This window comes from Haliotis rufescens, unplaced genomic scaffold (genome assembly GCF_023055435.1).
Source record: "Haliotis rufescens isolate VD_foot unplaced genomic scaffold, xgHalRufe1.0.p SCAF_23, whole genome shotgun sequence".
NCBI classification, from domain to species: domain Eukaryota; kingdom Metazoa; phylum Mollusca; class Gastropoda; order Lepetellida; family Haliotidae; genus Haliotis; species Haliotis rufescens.
This window is the reverse complement of record NW_025963924.1, coordinates 12,522,139-12,545,125: the sequence shown is the minus strand read 5'-3', so window position 1 is coordinate 12,545,125 and position 22,987 is coordinate 12,522,139. Positions and strand designations below refer to the sequence as shown.

General features: G+C 42.3%; 1 protein-coding gene across 1 annotated transcript; it reads left to right on the top strand.

Annotated features, from left to right (window-relative positions):
* Window positions 1-7,156: 7,156 nt before the first annotated feature.
* On the top strand, window positions 7,157-22,758 carry LOC124133139. Its single transcript, XM_046497396.2, has 6 exons — window positions 7,157-7,307; window positions 14,274-14,401; window positions 14,862-14,918; window positions 16,003-16,142; window positions 19,135-19,279; window positions 21,381-22,758. The coding sequence occupies exons 1-5, from the start codon at window positions 7,247-7,249 to the stop codon at window positions 19,277-19,279; spliced, it is 531 nt and encodes a 176-aa protein (XP_046353352.2). The 5' UTR covers window positions 7,157-7,246; the 3' UTR covers window positions 21,381-22,758.
* Window positions 22,759-22,987: the final 229 nt, after the last annotated feature.

Genomic DNA, 22,987 nt, shown 5'->3' with positions numbered 1-22,987 from the left:
TTTACGGGTACTTCATCTGAGGAACAGACTTCTTACTGTGACGTCATCAGCTGCCAACAGCTTAGGACATCCTGTCAGAAGACAAACAGTGACCAGACGACTACGACATTATGGTCTCCGGGCTTATCGCCCTTTCAAGGGCATGACCTTGACCCATCAACATCGACGTGCCAGATTGACGTGGTGCAGGCAAACTCGGCGATGGCAACAAAGGGAATGGCGGCGTGTGCTGTTAAGTGACGAGAGCAGGTTCCAACTCTTCAAACCTGATGGGCGGACGCGAGTTTATCGACGACGTGGTGAACGTACGGCTCCTTGTTGTGTCCAGGAGGTGGAACCTTACGGGGGCGGAAGTGTGATGGTCTTGGGCGGCATTTGCGGGGACGAGAAACGGAACTTGTCAGCATCGAAGGCGATCGGACAGCACAACGCTACATTGACAATATCTTACGGCCAGTGGTTCTTCCTTTCATCCAGCGTCAACAACAGACGGTGTTCCAACAAGATAACGCCACACCCCATAAAGCCCGTATTACCAGAGACTTCCTTAACGCCAACAACGTGACTGTCCTGCCGTGGCCAGCTCGATCACCAGACCTGTCACCCATAGAACATCTCTGGGACCAGCTGGGGCGTCGTCTTCGGAAACGTCAACATCTTCCCTTGGCGAGACAAGCGTTGACCGTTGCCCTCCGTGAGAATGGAATCGGATACCTGCAGTCGATGTGAGGACGCTTGTCTACTCAATTCGACGCCGCATTCGAAGATGCATTGCCGCTCATGGAGGTCACATCCCGTATTGAACGGTCTGGGCCGTCGTCATCTTCAAGTTGTAACTAATGTTGTTGATCGAATACTGGACGAATGACCCCTCGTCAAGAAATGTCCCTGTTGGAGGTCAAGGCATTTTACTGTTCTGAATGATGAATTTCTAAATATAATTGTTATTGCTGCTTCAAATTGTGTTTGTCATATTTTATCCTGGAAATATCGTTGGTAGCGTTTCTTTTGGCCGTCAGTTTATTTGACACATCTTTACAATCACCTTTCAAAGATTGGCAAATTGATCAGTGATGACAAACACTTATAATAGCCACTGGTTTATTAACAACTTCGGAAATCTCTCCCGTCACGCTTATCGTGTCGGCCATTTTGATATCTCGTACTTGATGTAAATGTATTACGGCGCACTGTCATTGTGACTACCTTACTGAGGTAGTTCTTAAGAGACCATTCTCAATAATTTATCAATTATAATTTCTTTTCACTTTCAATAAACAAAAAATACTCAAAGTGCCTTTTTGAAACTTTAAGCGGAGAGTGGATTCTCAAAAACTCTAAGGAGCTGCTTGACAATCTCAGAAAAGAACAAGGTTCAATTCACTCAAAACATTCGTTCAATAACCATCAAAAAGTCAACTCCGTTCCACTGATTTACCCACCTAAACTGGAATAAAGGACACCGCTACATCTGTTACATATTTAGATATATTACCCACGTGGTGAAGATACAGGTGGTAAGATACTAAATCCGTACGTCACACGTGTGTCATACAAGGTTGACCTTGTCTTATTCGTTTTGATTAGATAACCGTGACCTCAGTCACACCGGGACTACGTTTTTCATTCATAAAAAATCGCGAGACGTCATTCATTTTGCAACTACAAGGCAGAACTGAAGCAATCTCATGTTAAACCAAACAAGAAAGTCACACGCATCAAATTCTGTTTGCATCCTATATAAGTTATTAAGTTATGCATTTAGCTTCCACAGACATTATATAATCGAGCTATATCCATTTACAATGTACGACCACCGTTCAATAGATCGAGGGTCCACATGAGCGTGACGCACCCAACTACTTTCGCAACTTCCAATTTGATTTAACGTAAAAGGATAAGCGTTGTGAAATGAAGCCAGTTTAAACTATATGGACAGATATCTAGACTTACTTGGGATGATCCGGCTGTGTCATCAGTGTCCTCTTCGAAGCATATTTTGTGGCACTGTTTCGGGAGATGTTTGTTTACGACTGCACAACCAGATCACTCAAAGTGAACATTTCCGATACAAATCATTCGAAAACTCCGTAGAAGTGTGCCTGTTTTCTGATTATGTGGCCCAAAATATCCCAAAGGTGAACTACAACATTCCTTATCTCTACTGTAAAACGCTGAGTAGATCACGGTTGTCTTTTCTTATTCCGGTGGTGACCTTGCCCTTCGTTCGAAGCTGTCACTGACATGCAAGCAGACTTGAGCGTGTTGATTTTCACGTCTTCAGTAAAGAGTGGTACAGCAAACATGAATGTCTTCGGCCAACACTCTGATTTCCCTCTTCCAAAATGGTACGAACATGATATGAATTCAGCTGATTGATCAAGGAAACCGAACCATTTTGAATGCACATGCGGGACCCCGGCAGTGCGAGTGACCGACTGTTGGTCCGATATTCAAAGCGCGGCGCTAATGACTTTTCAAATTTTCTTATAGGTGTCCTGCGTACTAACAACATGGCGCTTGTATTCTCATAAGTTGAAGAAATTCTTCCAAAAGGATCTTGAGCGTCGGTGCTGTTATGTTTGTAAACAACTGCAGGCGCATGATGGTAATGCGTATGCATAGGAATGTAAGCAATGCCCATATTTGGGCATATATCAATATTCATTCACAACCAGATTTTGCAACCGGTTTCAGTTTGGTCTGTCAACGAAAAAAAGTTGTTATGTATTTACTCTTACATACATATTTAACGTGGGTAATAAATAAAATACCACACTCATTCTCGTTAGATACCATTTTTACGAAACGAGTGGACTTTCTATGAGTTGACTTTTATCTGACCGGGCGAAAGCGAGGTCAGATAACATAGAAAGTTCATGAGTTTCGTAAAAATGGTATCTAACGAGAATGAGTGTAGTATTCTCTATCTATGCATAACGATTCGGAGTGACAAATCACTCTCAACAAAACTGTATGGCAAGAGGGATGACTTCATCTTTTCAATTGTCAACTTTCCCTTTACGTTGAGCTACATTAAAGCAGCTTCAACTTTAAGTGTCTACATTTCACAACTTTTGAGGTACAATCGAGCATGCCTGCAAAGAGCGTCATACAGCTCTTGCTCAAAAGTTATAATAAAGCCTCAGTAAAACTTTGAAAAGTTATATAATGTGACATTTCCAAATTTGCCGCTTCAGTGACAAAATTTCCATGCAATTGCATATGTCCGATGCAATTCCCTATTTTATCTTATATCATATGTTTCCGTGTTTTTTAAGGTGAACAATGTACTTGCCTTTTCATCTGTTTGTGGGGCAGGATAGGCTCAACTTTGCGAAAAGCTGACACAGGCGGATCCAGAGGGTGTCAGGTATGTGTAGGGTGTGTGGAGGTCAGGGGGCCCGGGCACCCGGTATACAAAATTAACTAACATTAAAAACGTGTGTGTTTTTACAATGTGATAGTATTTTTCGTTAATGGTTTGTTTGTATGCTTTACGCCACACTCAGTAATTTTCTAGCTACGTGACGGCGGTCTGTAAATAATCGATCCTGGACCAGACATTCCAGTGATTGACATGATGAGTATATACGCAATCGGGATACAGTGCAAAACATCAACCAAGTCAGCTAGCCCGACAACCCGATCCCACTGGACGCCTTTTTCAACAGGCCCAAGTAAACAGGAAGCAATCCACAAGTTTGGGATGGAGGTTGGAAATTGCACTGCAGATACTGATGATGTATTCAGCTTGAGGTACAAGGTTCATTTCATTGTTGTACTTAAGATTATGAAGTTCTATATTCTGTATTGCCCTCTCCACATGAATTCTCACTCGCCATAGTCTACGACCTGTCTCAATCTCTTTGGGAATTACCTGAGATTTACCACGTCTAAATGCAGGGATTGCAAGTTGCATCAGATGCAGTCAGTTCACCTGAGTTTAGATTTAGAAGCCACGATCAGCCGAAAGAAGGTCCCAATGTTCGAAAGGTACAAAATCAGACCGTTGTGTACTGACTTTATCAGACACCATGACCCCTAAGGCTCTTGACTCAAATCTAACAACTCCAAATGGTGAAATTGGAACTAAAATCTTGATATTATTGTGGCTTCTGTGATTTGACCATATCATCACTCTTGCTGTGAAGTTACCAGGCTTTTCAATAAAAACTTCATAACGTCCATGACTCTGGTATTTCTGTATGTTTCTTTGATCACTTTTGGCATACGTCTAATGACATCCCCTTTAGAAATGATCTGGCCAGCTAATGAAACACGCTAGTTTCTTAGCCAATTGTGGCAGCGCGCAAGGTAACAATTCCCCAACATGCTGTCTTGACACGCCAAGTCCTGATCAACCAAACTGATTTTCAGTTTCAATCAAATCATGAGTAGCACACAAGCAGGAGTCATTGACATGCATGACTTATTGGATGTAGGCAGCACAGAAGCACATAACTGTACCGTTGGTTGGTTGGTTTGTTGTTTAAACGCCGCTCTCAGCAATATTACAGCTATATGGCGGCGGTCTGTAAATAATCGAGTCTGGCCAGACAATCCAGTGATTAATATCATGAACATCGATCCACGCAATTGGGATCGATGACATGCATCAACCAAGCCAGCCGTTTGTCGCCTTTTACGACAAGCATAGTCACCTTTTACGGCAAGCATGGGTTACTGAAGACCTATTCTACCCCGGAATCTTCACGGGTCCATAACTGTACCGACCACAGAAAGGTGGCATGCTTGTGTACCCAGGGTAAAACTGCGTCCGACCTTGGTATCTCCAGAAAGGAAAGAATAGGTGAATTTTACATTCCAAATTTGTTTTCATGTTTCTCGCAAATCCTCTTACAGGAAACTGATTTCACCCAGACGCGTGTTTTCTCTCCCTTTAGTGTTATAATCTTCTGTAGACAGGAGTCATGGATAGCTGGCGAAAACAAATTATTATATTTGAAATATATAAACCCTCGGACATGTATATATGTCTGTTCAAAACATCTACCTGGTAATTAAAAGTAATATTAAGGTCAATGTGAGGCGACGGTACTGCAGTGCAGTAGACAATGTTACAAAAGGTATTCAAGTTCAACATAACAGACTTGGTATTATCAGAAAACAATATTCAAGTGCTTTGACAGCAAGAAGGATAACAATGCCAGATCTTGATTCATTTCTTCATTTTCTCTGCCTTCCAGTTTTGGACAAACATCAATCTGCATATGTTTGCAAGATCTATCAGGATCGAGGCCACATCTTCTTTATCATCGCTATTTGATAGGGGCACATAGACACATGCTCATGACATAGTCGAAGTCGTACAATCCACTGCCTGAAGATTCCGGGGTAGAATAGGTCTTCAGCAACCCATGCTTGCCGTAAAGGGTGACTATGCTTGTCGTTAAAGGCGACTAACCGGATCGGGTGGTCAGGCTCGCTGACTTGGTTGATGCATGTCATCGATCCCAATTGCGTGGACCGATGCTCATGATATTAATCACTGGATTGTCTGGTCCAGACTCGATTATTTACAGACCGCCGTCATATTGCTGGAATATTGCTGAGTGCGGCGTTAAACAACAAACCAACCAACCAAACCAACGACTGCCTTTGGCAGAAGTTTCTTGTGAATATGGGATATTTCCCATCTTAACCCTATCGTCCATCAAGATTATTAAGATACAGCTGTGACTAGAAACTAATTTAGCTTACTATTTAGGAAATTGTATGTTATGTCCGAGTATCCCCTACTTTGTATAGGTCTGTAAGTGTACTTGAGCTTTGCGTTAGCCTAGAAAGTTCAATAACTAATTGTTTTAAACCATTTGTTGATATCAGCTGATCCTCTATTTGTCTATTTGTGTTTATATTCAATTCCATAGCTTTGCCAATAGACTGGTCGATAAGGGAACATTGCTGAGTGTGGCGTTAAGCAACACTCAACATCAACTATTTCCGCATGATTTAAGTCAACTTTATCTTTTTAATTGTGCACATTGAGCTGAACAACCTTTTACTCAATTTGGCCTGGATTGGAGTGAATATCATCACTGCATAGTAACAGAACAAGAAGAAGAAATAGTATCTGCATATTATATAGATAAAGGCTTTGAAGAGCAAACGGAACTTGCATAAAATGACCAGTATATTTGGTAGGTTCTGCCGTCAGTCTGTATTGTATCATCAACCGGCATCGACGATCAATATCAAGCAAATAACAATCGAGTTGGCGTTATTCCTGAATGAAGAGGACAGAGGACACCGACACACTCCCGCTCATGAATACATGCATATGCACTGGTCTTGCGACGGACACACACAGCTTTATCTTTTGTAATGTTATACAGCAGACAGGTTTAAAAGAAGAATGCATATGCTGCCTCATCTTGACGCACGTTAAATAATATGGTTGGAACGTCGTGATACATGGCTGCTTGCGCACGTCAGGACTTGATTCACACTTGCTGATGAGATACAACTGATTAAGATACAGTAAACTACGGTTGTAACGAACACGCTTATAACGAACGGACGGATATAACGAACTTACTTTTTTGATCCCGACTATTTGCTGTAGTTATGCTGTATATATGCTTATAACGAACTACGGTTATTACGAACTAAAATTAGAGTTCGTTATAACCGTACTTTACTGTACTTGTTTTTTCTTCGTTATGTGTATCCATATCACACACACTAAGAACAGGCACACTTTATTGTCTATTAGCAACATTACACGAATGATACAAAGCAGTTAATTAACGTTGATACTTTACGCTTGATCAGCATTATTGAAGCTAGTCACCTCTGTAACAATGTTATTGTTATAGAGCTAACTTTCAAGACATATTCTGGATCGGTGATATAGATATACATTTGTTCCAATGTTGTGTGGTTCACCACTCAAGTCGACTGAAAGTTGTTTGAAATTTATATTTGACTCTGCCGCATGACAATGTACTTCGCAGCTGAATTTGCCTTGCAAGCATTTTCCCTGTACTCGGTTTTGAGTTTTCTATGAGTAAATCGTTCTCATCCATGTATATGCGAGATGAAGCGTTGGGCAATCCCACGTCGACACCTCCGAGTTGTGTGGTGATGCCGCAGCGCTCTTGTCACGTGACCACATGTTGTTCCAGAGCGACCTTTTTTTATGTAGATCCGCGACGAGGCTCCCACATCGGACATTCCACACATCTGCATCACAACTGTCAGTCGAATTTTCTTATTCAACATGTCTAAAACACGGATAAACATCGCTAATGGAATCATCTGCGCCATTATGATTGGGTCAGGTACGTCATCTTGTCTTTTATCAGTGTATAACTACTGCATCAATACGATTGTATTATATCGAATAAATCAACCGCATGGCACACAGCATATTGCAACGTGATTGTTTTCATTGAATGGTCAACCCGTGCAGATCTGGGTCAGAATAGGTCTTCAGCAACCCACGCTTGCCCTAAAAGGCGACTGTGCTTGTCGTAAGAGGTGACTAACGGGATCGGGTTGTCAGGCTTGCTGACTTGCTTGATGCATGTCTTCGTATCCCAATTGCGTGGATCGATGCTCATGATGTCAATCACTGGATTGTCTGGTCCAGACTCGATTATTTACAGACCGCCGTCATATAGCTGAATGCGGCGTTAAGCAACAAACAAACATTAAATGGTCAATATTTGATAATTTGGATAGTTTACACAATATCTGACAAGGACCTACTAGAAATGTGAGTGTGATCCGAAGGGGTGATGAAAAATATGTCACAATTAGAGTGAAGAATGTGTGTTGCCATTATTAAGTTAGACGCGCTGTAGTTTTAAAACTCCTCTCCGTAGCACTAAACTAACATCAAGATTCTGAGACCCGTGAAGATCCGGGGTAGAATAGGTCTTCAGCAACCCATGCTTGCCGTAAAAGGCGACTATGCTTGTCGTAAGAGGCGACTAACGGGATCGGGTGGTCAGGCTCGCTGACTTGTTGATGCATGCCATCGATCCCAATTGCGTGGATCGATGCTCATGATATTAATCACTGGATTGTCTCCTCCAGACTCGATTATTTACAGACCGCCGTCATATAGCTGGAATACTGCTGAGTGCGGCGTAAAAGAACAAACCAACCAACCAACCAAAAAAGAGGCTTCACACATTATATCCATCTGGGGATTCGAACCCGGGTCTCCGGCGTGACGATCGAATGCTCTAACCACCACGCTACCCCTACGTACCAACACGCCAACAATAGAAAAGCAGATCAATGGATGTCATGGACGTATCTCAATAATAACTGTTGATCTATAATATCCAAAATGTCTTGGGACTATCATATTTTGCTCACAACCCCACAACCCCACAACCCCACAACCCCACAACGTTCATCCAGGGCGGGATTTCCCATAGGGCAGGAATTGCTCACCCGTTGTAGGGGGCGGTGGGGTAGCCTAGTGTTTCAAGCGTTTGCTCGTCACGCCGAAGGCCCAGGTTCGATTCCCCACATTGGTACATGTGAAGCCCATTGCTGGTGTGCCCCGCCGTGATATTGCTGAAACATTGCTCAACCCGGCGTAAAACAATACTCACTTACTCATCCTGGGCGGGATTTCAGATAGGGAAAGAATTGCTCACTCGTTGTGTATAGATTTTCAGTGATGCGTGCTGTATGAATGACCCTTAATTTGGTTCCCACTGTTTATCTGACGCTCGTGGACGTCTATTTCCTCTGTACATTGAGGCACCACTGACACAGAACACCTAAGGCATATGCAACTTAAGGGCTGAATCAATCACAGATCAACTAAATCTTACAGAGTTTTATCCGATATCTGTTCTCCCATAGCAAACGTTTACATTTTCGACATGATCTTTTTAAAACATCTCCTGATCGGGCTGGGACGGGTAACTCGGGTACCCAGGTCGGGTGGGTACTGAGTAGGACCCGGGTACCCACAGGACTACCCGGACCCGTGGTTAGTCACGTGATATATTGTTTATTGACAAAAGTTACCTTCAACTTTATGGTTACACTACAAGTCACTAATGTTCGCATTTCTTTCTGACTTTGCACCCAATCCTTCTGATTTTTCATATGGTTGAATAAAGAAATAACTTAATTCAACTTCAGTGCATGAATGACCAGGTTGTTCAACACATGCATCTTAATACGTTTTGTCAGGGCTATTCTACAAATGTTCCCAATCGGACATTTTGAGACATCTCCTGAGACATACAGTGGGTAGCCGGGTAGGGTCGGGTAATAGGGGGGTGGGTACCCGGGTAGTAAATTTGGACCCGTCCCAGCCCTCTCCTATGCAACTATGTTCCCAGCAATGGCACAAATTAAATCTGCAATTCCAATTCGATTGCACAGACATGTCAGCATCCCTCTTCCATTTGGTATTCAGACAGAGCGGTGCATGATGTCCCATAACGCGTTATGTTTTGTTCCTATGGCTCGACATAATACCACCGACGGTCCCACATGCCAAACACTAATGGTTATTGCCGTGGCATTATTTCATCCACTCCAATTAGGCAGATCTGATCTAATGCATGCCAACAAGGTTTGGACAGATTCCGCTGACGCTGATGCGTGTGGTATTTTACGTCTCTATTACGCTTATATATCATGTCAAAGGCAGTAAAGTATGCGTCTAATTGTTTCATTTGACATATGACGGAAATTTAGCAAACGAACTTTATGTGCAGCATAAAGCACGTCCGAGAGTTTTCACGACAGTAAACTACGGTTATAACGAACTCAAAGGGACCACTTATTTTAGTTCGTCATAAGCGTAGTTCGTTATAAGCATATATACAGAATATATACAACAAATGGTCGGGACTAAAAAATAAGTTCGTTATATCAGTCAGTTCGTTATAAGCGTGTTAGTTATAACCGTGGTTTACTGGAGTGTAAATTTAAAACCCGCATCCGCGGGACAAACGGTAGAACGCCAGCCCCGAGGTTTTATCCCAAGGGTAAGGGTTTTAAATATCATAAAAACCCTAGGGGACGTGTTTTATCTAACTTATAAACCGAAAAAAGAAACTTGATACAACATTTATCAACATTTTTACGTTTCAAACATTCTTTCCATGAACCATGAACCATGAACCTCCATGTTTCTTGGTACGGTACTTGAAACAGACTTTCTTAAAAGCATTGTGATTCATCGGCGCCACTGTAGCCTAGTGATACGAAGGTTGAGTGTTCGATCTTTGGGAATATAAAGAAAACATTTGTCATTTGATTTTACATTTCATTAAATTGTGTTAAAATGCAAAAAAAAATTCTCTCGAGAAACACGTGTTAATAAAATCCCTGGGGTATTATAACATCTCTGTGTATAAGATTTAACCCTACTGGAGAATAATAGCATGACGTCACTGGAGGTTTATAAGTGATCATTTATGTTTACTGTTATCAAAACAAACAAAATACCAGGCCCATCATTGAACTGGATACAATTGAACAGAGCCTCTCCGACATTGACCTCATGAATGTACCACTAATATCGGCATAAAGTTGGCAGCGCCGACACAGGTACTGTGTAACATACTGTAATGCGAAATTAATGCGAAAACTTAATATAATTGGCTCGCGTTAACAAACTGACGCAGTTGTACGGGTTAATAGCAGCACTGGGAAGAAGCACTTCGGGTAACTCACACTACGGCTAACTCGCACTCCGGCTAACTCGACATACAGGTAACTGGCATTTCGGGTAATTAACACAACGAGTAACTCATTGTACAGGTAACTCGCACAACGGCAAACTCGCACTCCGGCTAACTCGAAATACGTGTAACTAGCAATACGGGTAACTCGCACCACAGGTGACTAGCACAAGTGGTAAAGGGCACTAACGATAAGCAGAACTACGAGTAACTGACACTACGGGTAACTAGCACTACTGATGACGGTTCAATGTTTGAATGTTTAAATGTTCCAGAGCGTTAGCTTTCATTAGCGGTCAAAATTAATAAAACGAGGTCATACTTGTTCAACACACATATGACGTACGGTTGTAGTATCTCAACACCTGTCTCCCCACCGTTGATAAGCGACACTCTCAGTTCATTGTGTCCGTTCATTTGTTTGCATGGGAACTACTTTCTGTTCAGACTGAGCGAGACCATTCGTTTCCACTCGCCCCTTTCCGTAACCTGCAAGAAGACTCGTCCCCCTATCGATGAATGTTATGTGCGAATATACGACAAACCAATGAGAATGCGCGTATGGTTTCAAGTTCTTCGTCAAAGAATCCCTCAGAAATAATTTCTGTTTATACATATGTCTTGCATCTAAAAATATACCCAAGACACAGTTAAATGTGTTCAATCATACTGTATAATTTCGCATGTACTGATGTGCTTTCAATTGCATCTGAAATATAAATGATATATGGGGAAATATATGTGATCCATTGCGCAACGAGTTGACAATTGTTTTAGGTATGCCCGTTTGCGCTAAGACGGAACCGGGTTGCAAAAATGGCCACGAGAGGGGCACACGTCGCTATTCGGCTTGTCCCGGAATAACACGAGTTGGTCACGAATGTGAGCGAGACGAAGCAGCTGGACAAGGATTTGCCCCAAACTGGGTTCAACATGCTTTCGGACAAAAGTTACCCACAACATGTTTGTGTTTTGAGATAGGAAATATCCTTATTAGGAATAAACATTGAATTTAGTGAGCCTTGACTTCTATCTTATTTAAAATGTGCTCGCGCAATAGTTATAGGATAAGGATAAAACACGACACCGAGGTTTTGGTTGAAAGTGTAAAACACGAGGGATAAACCTGAGGGCCGCGGGCCCGATTGCTCTTTCCGAGCTCGGGGTTTCATATTTTCAAAAAAAACCGAGGAGGTGGACTTAAGAACCGTCTAAATGCAAGAAACATCGGGTTGTCGTATAGTGAAAAGATACAGCGTGTCCAGGAATAAAACGAATTCAGTGAAAGCGTGCGAGAGTTCATGACATCTAAAATTGAACAGCCTTCCATCCCCTGCCTTGGTGGCTCTGTGGGAAAACACTGCGTTACAAAACTAAAAACGATGTGTGAGGTTGCATTTTCGATTCTCGTCGTGGAATTTCATGTGAAAATAATTTGACTTTTAAAAAATAAAAAATATACTGATATTTTCACATGAAAAAGGCCAGTTTATAAACATTCAATTATAAAACCTAGGTCTTACAATTGAAATGTAAATCCCCAGAGCAAGTCTCACCTGAAAGTATACTCTTCAAAAAAAAGAAACGCAAAACGGATATTTTTGGCGATAAAAGCAAAATTAGCGGACCAAGATTTGCAAGATGAAGAGGTTAAATGTGTTATAGAGTCAGGGACAAATTTCCCCGATCAACATTATCACAACAGGGCATGCAACACGACATGCAAACCATTAGCCAGGGAGAGGTACGATTTGGAAAAACGCACCCAGTGCATTAACGAAAGGGCCATTGAGCTGCACGTGCAGTAGCACTATGAACGGTATATAAAGTGCAGGGTTTTTGATTGCCTGGCATCTGCGTCAATCGAACAGTGACAGTTCAACAACATGCCAAGATTAACAGAAGTGCAAAGAAACAACGTCACAGGCCGCTTGCAAGCAGGGGAATCCCGATCAGCTTTAGCCAGGGTTTTCAATGTACCGCCCAGCACCATCACAAGGTTATGGGATCGGTTTCGATGGGTCAACATGTGATCGGCCAAGGTCGGGACGACCAAGAGTAACCACCCCCGCCCAAGATCGCTACATCCAACTGCGCCACCAACGTGAAAGGACGACCACAGCCACCTCAACCGCATCCCAAATACCCGGACTGCACAGAATCTCCGATCAGACCGTACGAAACCGTTTGAGAGCAGCAGGTCTACGAGCAAGGCGTCCTGTTCGACGCGTTCTATTGAGTCGACGCATCGTCAACAACGACTGCATTGGTGTCGTTAACACAGGGTATGGCCTCAGCTGATGTCTGGTTCAGCGACGAATCAAGATTTCTCCTCCGTCGAGGGGATGGAAGAGCACGGGTCTACAGACGTCGGGAAGAACGTTACGCCGGAAACTGCGTACTGGAAATGGACAGGTTTGGTGAGGGTAGCGTTATAATGTGGATGGATATCTCTCATCATGGCAGGACAAGTGTGGTCCATATCCAGGGCAATCTTACGGCTCAACGATACATCAACGAAGTTCTCCTACCACACATCCTCCCAATTGCAGCCAACGGCAACGGTGTATTCCAGCAGGACAATGCTCGACCGCATACAGCACGGATCACAAGAGCCTGTCTACACAACAACAACAACAACGTTGATGTTCTCCCCTGACCCTCCAGGTCCCCGGATGTGAACCCGATAGAGCACCTGTGGGATGAATTGGATAGACGGCTACGCCGACGTCAACCACAGCCCCAGACGTTGCAACAGTTGGCTATAGCGTTGCAGGCCGAGTGGGCTACCGTTCCCCAGGATGTGATTCGCATACTCGTCTCTTCCAAGGACAGGAGATGTCAGGCCGCTATCGATTCCAACGGGGACAAACGCGTTATTGATGGTAGCAGACCTTCACCTTGGACATTTTCCAAGTAACGATAAGTGAGATGACTACAGATACCAAGTGTTCTCTCCACAACATTGTGCCTCAATACCTTGTACGGTTCCTCGTAAAAATGCACTTTCCTACTTCACACAAATCTAGCTTTGCGTTTCTTTTTTTGAAGAGTATATTACCTCTCACACTGTTACTATCAGATATGGAGATACCAAAATACAAAAGTGGCAATAGGTTTGAAATGGCTTCAATCATATTCATACTCTTTTTTAGTATTAATATTGGGGGATTGCTACATGTAAATATATGAATCTATGAGGTAGACAAAACAGCGTTGCCATATGCCCACAAGTGACAAAGATTTGTGAGTGGGTGAGTTTGGTTTACGCCGCTTTTATCAATATTCCAATATTCCAGAAATATCACGTCGAGGGACACCAGAAACGGGCTTCACGCTTTGTATCCATGAGGGGAATTCGAAAACGACTGTTGTTTTACGCCGCTCTCAGCAATATTCTAGTTAGGTGATGATTACCTGGGATTCTAGTCGATTCTTGGGAAGATAAACCAGTGGTTGACAGCATGGGCCCGTCGACCCCATACATGATCCTGCTGTCATAACCACGTGTTATTCATTAACGAAACTATCAGCGTGTATATGTCTCAGGTACCACTAGCGTCATTATTATGTTTGCAGGAACCGCATTCAGCGTCTTGGTGTATACGTTCTTTGACAAGATTTTCCAGGTGACTCTCAAAAACCACGAAGGCTTCAACCAATTTTCAGCGTATGCGTCGTCCCCTTTATGGTCCATAGGCTTCGCTGTAGGTACCAATTACAAATTTTCTCACATGGCAGTTTACCTCCCTTATTCATAATAAAACCCGTAAAGATCCGGGTGAGAGTTGATCTTCAACTGATGCTTGTCATATGAGAGGCGACTAACGGACATGCTCGTTGACTTGGTTGATGCATGTCATCGTTTCCCAGCTGCGTAGATCGATGCTCATGATGTCATTCATTGGATTATCTGGATAGAAAATAATTTAAGCAGTAACAGATTTAATGTATACCACTCAAGGTTTGCCGAGGATCACCACTTCAAAAGGTAACACGACAGTTGTGTGCAGTTCTTGAAATAGGCGAAGACGATATTGCGTGACGTCAGGTTTAATGAACAAAAGTTGTCATGTGCCAACAATCCCAACAAACAAAATTTCACCAATAATAAGTCAGATCACCCGTCAAAATGCGCTGACCCTCACAAACTTGTTTCCTTCACAGTTCATCATCCCTGGCCTCATCGGCGCCATAGCATCATTTGCACGCTGCAAGGGAGGGGTGAGTAGCCATGCCCTTCAGTTTACCTCCCATATTTGTACGGATATTCTGAGTGAGTAAGTGAATTGGGTTTAACGCCGCTTTTAACAGTATTCCAGTTATATCACGGCGTGTCAGCTTAATGTGGAAGGAAAGCCCGAAGTGATGCAGGTCTCTGACGTTCACCACTTCGGTGAAACCCACGAGCACAGGTATTGTGCTGACAAACCTAGAAACATATTCGGGGCGAACCGGGATTCTGGCATGCCCAAGGGACGCAACTTTGCAAAGCGAATCTCGGCTCCTTAGACGACTGGGCCACCCGTGCCCCCGTACGGATATTCTGGTTCAGTATGTATGTGTATGTGTCGGTGTGTGTATGTGTCGACGTGTGTATGTGTGTCTGTCGGTCCGTGTTTATGTGTGTGTCGGTGTGTGCATGGGTGTGTGTATATGTATATGTGGCGTTTGTGTGTCCATGTGTGTGTTTATGTGTATGTTTATGTGTCGGTGTATGTGGGTGTTTTTTTTGTAGGTGCGCGTGTGTCGATGTGTGTGCGTGCGTGCTTGCGTGCGTGCGTCGGCGTGTAAAGGTGTATGTGTATATGTATGTGTATGCGGAAAGGTCGCTCTGACGTGACCTGAAATGGGATGTCCTTATATATCTTTGTTGAGCGGTAGCAAGAAGTAAGATGTGATTTTAAGTGACGCCTAGTTTAGAACACTCGAGATATGACCGTTCTATATTTAAGATACAAAATGTAGTTATTAAATGAAGAACTAGAATTTCGTTACTTGAAGTCAATTCAAATATAGTTGTCAGATTGAAAAAGAATGCAAATGTATTAAGATGGTACTACGATGTGTGCGAGAAAACCAAACATCTAACAGAAAGTAGTGAGTGGTGGTATGACATCATAATATTATTATTTAAAACTAAAAACAATAACCATATATATTTCTGTTCAGTACATCATAAACCTTGTACCATATTAATATATATCGACTCCGTGGCTACTGCTCTAGTCATCAGTATTGTGCAGTACCACATTGACAACTGAACATCGCCCGTGGGATATAGATATTAGTAACTTGTGTATTTCAGTACATCACGCAGATGGTATTCTGTATCCTGACGCTCGTCATTACGGGAATCATCTTCGTTATCTGTGTACTGGCAATAGGCGCATTGGATGCGGCCGACTCCGAAACCTGCAAAACCGATGGAAACAATTGTGTGTGCAGGTAAGAATATGTTCGTCACTAAACATTAAATAAAAATACGACACCTTACATTGATTGTCCTTCTGACAAAACTGTTCTTGGGGTAACCTCATCACACTAGTTTCCTGTATGAAGAAACGAAGACCACACCCATAGGCCCACGCTTTCTGATCATATCAGTGTGTTATGTATGTGGATCAGAAAATATTAGATTTTCTTCATGGCAAAAATGACAAATCATTTTTGTGCTAAACGTATTTTTTACAACTGCGTGACCTTTTGAGAATACAAAAACATGAATTTCACACCTCAATCATTGTTCCTGCTTTGCTTATGCCAAATGGCATAAGGGAACTGAATGTCAAGTGTCCCTCTTTTACCGTAGGTAAAACTTATGTTTGAGAAAAAGTAGACATACCCAAGTAAGTTTACTAAAATGAAAGGTTTATCTTTTCAATGATTTATAACATAGTGCAGAACATATATGGTAGGTGAAGGATTAACAGTAACAACTGCATACGTGAGTGGGATAACACGGGTAAGTGTTGACAACAGAAGGATAATACTGTCACAAGACGATGGACAGAGAACACATAGGTGGAATCTACTGTTAATCCTCCACCTACTATATATATTCTGTACTATGTCCCTCATTTAGTCTTGCTTGACAACGGTATAAGGATCTATACCGAAACGTCGTTTTTTTACAGTATTAAAGAAGTTGTTATCCATAAAATTGTGTCTACCTTGACTACAGTCTTTGTTTAAATGTGAATGCTGCAGGCTACCTTCCATATTTTAAGTATCATTATGTCATATACTCTTCACCAGGTGTTAGCTATTTAGACTTTATTACTACAATATTTTGTATGACCATGTTGGTTCTTTGACACAAGCACTGAGCACAATGTTGAATTCATTAAATTTACTTTTACGTTTTGGACTGGGTGACAAATTTGTGAGGCCCATTTCTGGTGTCCCCCGCCATGATATTGCTGGAATATTGCTAAACGCGGCGTAAAACCATACTCACTCACTCACTGATCTGGGTGACAGGAGGAACAGTTTGGTAACAGGAAGGACAAGACCTCTAGAATTGAAAAAAGAATTTAATACAAGTATCCATGGTGTGTTAATGTAGATATCCATAGTCTTCAAATGAAACAAATTCAACTTATGAATTAGGCATCAATGTCAAATGTTATTGTATCAAAATGCTGTCCTTCTATGGAGATAACTTTATAATTGTGGTAACATGAGGTAAGTGGTACGTCTTTCCAGATCGTTATCACGTGTTTCGCCTCTGCTTCTCAGCAGCTGAAAGAGAGCCATGCAAATCTGGAAAACAAGGACAAAACACTTTATTTTCCATGCAATATCTCTATCACATAACCCACTAATTCATACATTGCGGTTTAACTACATGCTCAAATTGTCCTTGCTGTTACTTTGTTAAAGTAAAACATGCTCAGCGACATGTTCATAGTATTTGAAATGTTTGACCCGAAGCTTAATATACTTCTAGAACAATTTGCTCAACATTTTTCAGTGGTTAAACAGTGTGTGAAAGTGTTACATTTGATCCCTTCTAAAAGCATATAATATCCTTCCTGTTACTAATATTTCCCCGCTGTATCGCATGGGATTAGTAACAGGGGGGAAGTATTTTATGTCATTTTTCGTCTTATGCCAAGTAACACTCCCTGTTGAATGGACGAACGTGGAATATTCACTGGGAAACTCTGACTTCTTTTAACAAGTGACCAACATGTCAATATGTTGATAATATAGTTATGTGAAAATGGATGGTAACAGGAGGGACAGATATTAAATGTACCCAAGATATGTGACTCACCTCACAGGCTTTTTTTCTTGAACTTAAATTGAATGCTCCACTTGAGATCATCACTGGCAGGGCTGGAAGTAGAAATGCTCCACTTGAGATCACCATTGGCAGGAGGTTTTAAGGTTTAAGGGTTATAAGGACTAGTGGACTAAAAATTTTAGTTGCTGCCGCTACCCTCAAACCCAAACAAAGAACCCACCTCCTCCTCCTCCTCCCTCCTCCTCCTCCTCCGCCGCCGCCTCCCTCCCTCCCTCCCTCCCTCCCCCTCCGCCGCCGCCGCCGCCTTCATCCCCTCCCCCCTCCGCCGCCTCCCTCCTCCTCCCTCCTCCCTCCTCCCTCCACCACCACCACCCCTTTTTTTTTTTTTAAATAGAAAAAAAAATGAAAGAGGAGGATTTTACGTGCGCTTCTTATGGCCTCCTCCCGGAACCGGATGTGCCGCCCTCTTGGAGGTGCGCACGTCTCCCGGGACCGGACGTGCCGCAATCTTTTGGGCGCACGCCACCGGAACTGGACATGCCGCCATCTTGGATACGCGCGCTCCACCGGAACCGGAAGTGACGCCATCGTACTGCCAGAGTTATCTCCCCATGTCCTGTAGTGGGGCACACAACTGCTCTCTCCGTACAGGATGCAGGATCCGCTGTTGAGTTACAGCTGTGATAACTGTGTGTCAGATAACTTGCAGTGTTGGCTTGAATATAACTAAATTGCCAGAGAAAAGAAAATATACACTTGAAAATTGGATTTGACGAACAAATTACAAAAGTTATCAAAATGTTACTCAGCTGAAAACAGTCGCTAAATACTGCAAACGTAAGGACCAAGGCACAACCATGTAACTCATATCAAATACATCACCATCGAACAATCATTTCTTTTTTTGTTTCATTTTTCGCCACCATCAACATGGGTGCATATTTTCTTATTACAGTAAACTACGGTTATAACGAACTCAAAGGGACAACTAATTTTAGTTCGTTATAACCGTAGTTCGTTATAAGCATATTATATGTACAGCAAATGGCCTGGGCAATAACAGTTCGTTATAAGCGTGTTCGTTATAAACGTAGTTTACTGTATGTTCATACTGAATTCATAATGGGACGAACACTTAACAATTATCTGATAATATTCTACCGTCAGGTTTTGTTCTATCTTTAACAGCTCTCGAACCAAGCGAGGCTTCACTTGTGAAGACCTCAACGCCATTAACGGCATGGCTGTCGGCATCATTGTGATGGTCGTGGTTGGCTGGATATCAACACTCGTCGCCACCATTCTAGGCGGGATGCTTACCTGCGGACGCTAGGTACTATACAATAGGGAGTTAAAAGTGTTATTCAAATATATAGTCAACTGTGGATATATTTTTTTAATTTGACGTTTACAGGATATACAGCTTTTCCATTAGACGAGAGGTCGGTCACATGACCGCGAAATTGACGTTCATAAGTGTGTGAACGACACAAGTTGACGTTCATACGTTTTTGACGAGACCGTGTTCTGGACATGACGAAAACACTGACGGACTACTTCCACATTCCTGGGGAACCACTGGGATAACCCAGCACGAAAACATACATAAGCGTTCTTTCTGATCAAGGGGGCACGGGTGGCCCAGTCGTCTAAGGCGCCGCGATTCGCTGTGCAGAGTTGCGTCCCTTGGGCACGCCAGAAACCTATGATTGTGGGTTCGAATCCCGGTTCGCCCCGATTATGTTTCTAGGTTTGTCAGCACCATACCCGTGCTCGTGGGTTTCACCGAAGTGGTAAACGTCTGAGACCTGCATCACTTCGGGCTTTCCTCCCACATTAAGCTGATACGCCGCGATATAACTGGAATACTGTTAAAAGCGGCGTTAAACACAACTCACTCACTTACACTCTTTCTGATCATTTAGAACCTTACATCCTGATCTGAGCGTTTCAGTATACATTGAGAAACGTCAGAGAGCTTGAGCATGAATGGCTATCCTCGCTACGGCCCTTCCTAAACAAATGAAGAAGTACACATCCAAACTATCGTAGTATCGACTCGCTCCGTGTCTAGGCTGACAGTGACCGTCTCGAGCTATGAATTTACCTTAGTGTCTGTTTGACGCTTTTTTAATCACCTTTCAATGATCGGCCAGTTGATCAGTGATGACTAACACATGTAACCGCGCCACAGGTTCATTAACAAATTCGGAAATCTCTCCCGTCACGTGTATCGTGCCGGCCATTTTGACGTCTTGTACTTGATGTATATATTACGACGAGCATTGTGACTGACTTACTGAGATTGTTCTTTACATCCCTTTCTCATCTAATGGTGATATGATTTGAACGCATGTGTTGCGTAAGATGTTTCTGAAGAGCAAGTTGTTCATCCATACGCTCATGCCACCTCTCTCTTTTAGGAACTATTTTATTCCGCGATATATCTGGTAGTTGTATGGATGTCAGTGTAAACATGAAGTCACACGTACCAAATAAAATTGTGTCTAGATCTTGGCCTGCATCCTTTGAGGTAAGAAATTGTGATAAAAAAATTATAAGAATTGACTTTCACTTTGAGTGAGTTCATTGGAGTATGAACCTTCATAGAGTGAGGGCCAAACAGTGTATGCCCCTCACTCTATGAAGGTAGTGAAAGCCAATTCTTAATCGAATGAGTGAATGTTGTTTTATGGTGCCGCAGTCACCAAACAACAGCTATTACGAGGCTGCCTGCGGATCCGGACCAGGCGAACCAGTGACCGAAAACATGAGCAACATCCTCGCCATATGGGCACGATGACACGCAAAAACCTGAGACACAGAGTCTGAGCATCCAATCCAGTTCAGTCTCTCCTTATGATCAGCATGGGATCACCCGTGAAGATCCGGTTAGAATAGGTCTTCATGATCAGCAACCAACGCTTGCTGTAAATAGCGACTATGCTTGTCGTTAGAGGCGACTAACGGGATCGGGTGGTCAGGCTCCCTGACTTGTCATCGTATCCAAATTGCGTGGATCGATGCTCATGATGTCAATCACTGGATTGTCTGGTCCAGAATCGATTACTTTACAGCCCGCCGTCATATGACTGAAATATTGTGCGACGTTTGGCAACAAACAAACAAAGAATTGGATCAGTGAGTTAAAATGTTATGCCATATCGGCATTGCTTCAGGCACATAGCGACCAGAACAAGCTGTGTTATAATCAGTAAAAGGGTGCTGGGATGAGTTGGAAAATGATTTGGTTCTTTTGTTGCTTAACGCCGCACTCAGCAATATCCCAGTTACATGACGGCGGGCTGTAAATAATCGATAAATGGTTTTCAATAATGGTTTTCAATAACATAACATTTACACCTCTTTATATGACAGTTACTTTATTCCGTTAGTATATTGCTGTCAATTAATATATTATGTTTTCGTTTCAGGAGTAGCAGCCAGGTTTTGTGATTCAGCCCCAGCATGGCGTAGTGGTAGGGATGGGCACCATCCCCCACACAACACTGGCAGCAGGCATATCCCCCACCACAGCCATACTACAGACAACAGCATGGGCAAAACGTGTAACTTTCCAACACAGGATGGCTGTAAGCTCAGACATGACTCAATGACACTGATTATGATTGTTGGAAACCGTCGCTCGCGAAGCAATCTTTCATTTCTACTGACAGTGTCGCTAAGATCGCTTTATCACTGCTGTCATATGTTGTTCCTTATGCATCGTATTTTCAGGTTATAGTTTGTGTCGTTTCTTAGCTAATTGGTGTCAAACTCGCTATATGTTTACACAGAGAACCTGAAGTAGTTACCACTTCATACGATGTTACCAGTGTGTACTTGTTATTGACGTATACATATTTATACCGGAGACATACCACGAGACATTTTTAACATATAGTACAGTTTTAGAAGAAGTTTAGAAGAAGTTTATTTCATGAATGAAGGCCACATGGCCCAGAGTTCATTTACAGGAATAATATTTACTATGCACAAATTTTCTTACAACAAACGTTCATCTTTTTTTACATTTGTATTTACATAGGTAAATGTATTTTTAAATATATGGACAGGTTTTAATAATACAGTCATTTCTGGTAGATAGAAGACTGACAAATTTTGGGACAGATTGTTGCACATGGTAACATTTTGGAATTAAATTGTCTCTACTACTTTTATAAAAAGGACAAATTAACAAAAAATGGTATTCATTTTCTATTTCATAGCGATTACATTTCATTCATAAACTAAACGATGACTCTGTGGTTGTATTAAATCGAGTTTTCTATACATTTAGATTATGGCTTAGTATAGTACAGTGTTATTTTTCGAGATTGGGAACGGTTTGGAATTTTATAATATATATGTATGTATGAAAGATGACCCTTACAAAAACTGTTGCCGAGGTAACCTTACTTAAATCCAGGTAACAGAGTCGGGTCCAAGGAAGGGGTGCACGTAATACCCAAGTTACGAAGTAACTTAAAGGGCACATGTAAGGCATCTGAAAAGGTTGGTTTCCGCACCCTGCACCCCCTTTAGGTCCGCAAGTGGGTAAGGCCATACTACATTAATATAGAAATCATGCCCTCCCGCCTCCCATCGTTTTACTGTCGCCAGGTACCTACTGATGAAGACTATATGTCTTCCCTTCGTTTATTACTTGATAAAGGGGCGGTCGGGTAGCCTAGTGGTTAAAGCGTTCTCTCGTCACGACGAGGACTCGGGTTCGATTCCCAACATGGATACAAGGTTTGAAGCACATTTCTGGTGTCCCAGCCGTGATATTGCTGGAATATTGCTAAAAGCGGCGTAAAACAAACTCACTCACTCACTCACTCACTCACTCACTTGTTAAACTATACTATGTGTGTCTTCACTTCGTTCATCACTTCATGGAATATGCCATACATAGTCCTATCAAACATTCATGCTTCATGTGAATCACATCTGTTGACAGTGTATGTACATATATACCGTTAACAGTTTGTAATAAAATTAACATATGAAAAATAAAATGGCCCCCGGCACGCATTTT

Excerpts from the sequence above, each read along its gene's own strand:
- LOC124133139 (XM_046497396.2), top strand. The coding sequence starts at position 7,247 with ATGTCTAAAACACGGATAAACATCGCTAATGGAATCATCTGCGCCATT. Across the intron at positions 7,308-14,273 it reads CGCCATTATGATTGGGTCAG|GAACCGCATTCAGCGTCTTG; the intron begins GTACGTCATCTT and ends TTATGTTTGCAG. Across the intron at positions 14,402-14,861 it reads TATGGTCCATAGGCTTCGCT|TTCATCATCCCTGGCCTCAT; the intron begins GTAGGTACCAAT and ends TTTCCTTCACAG.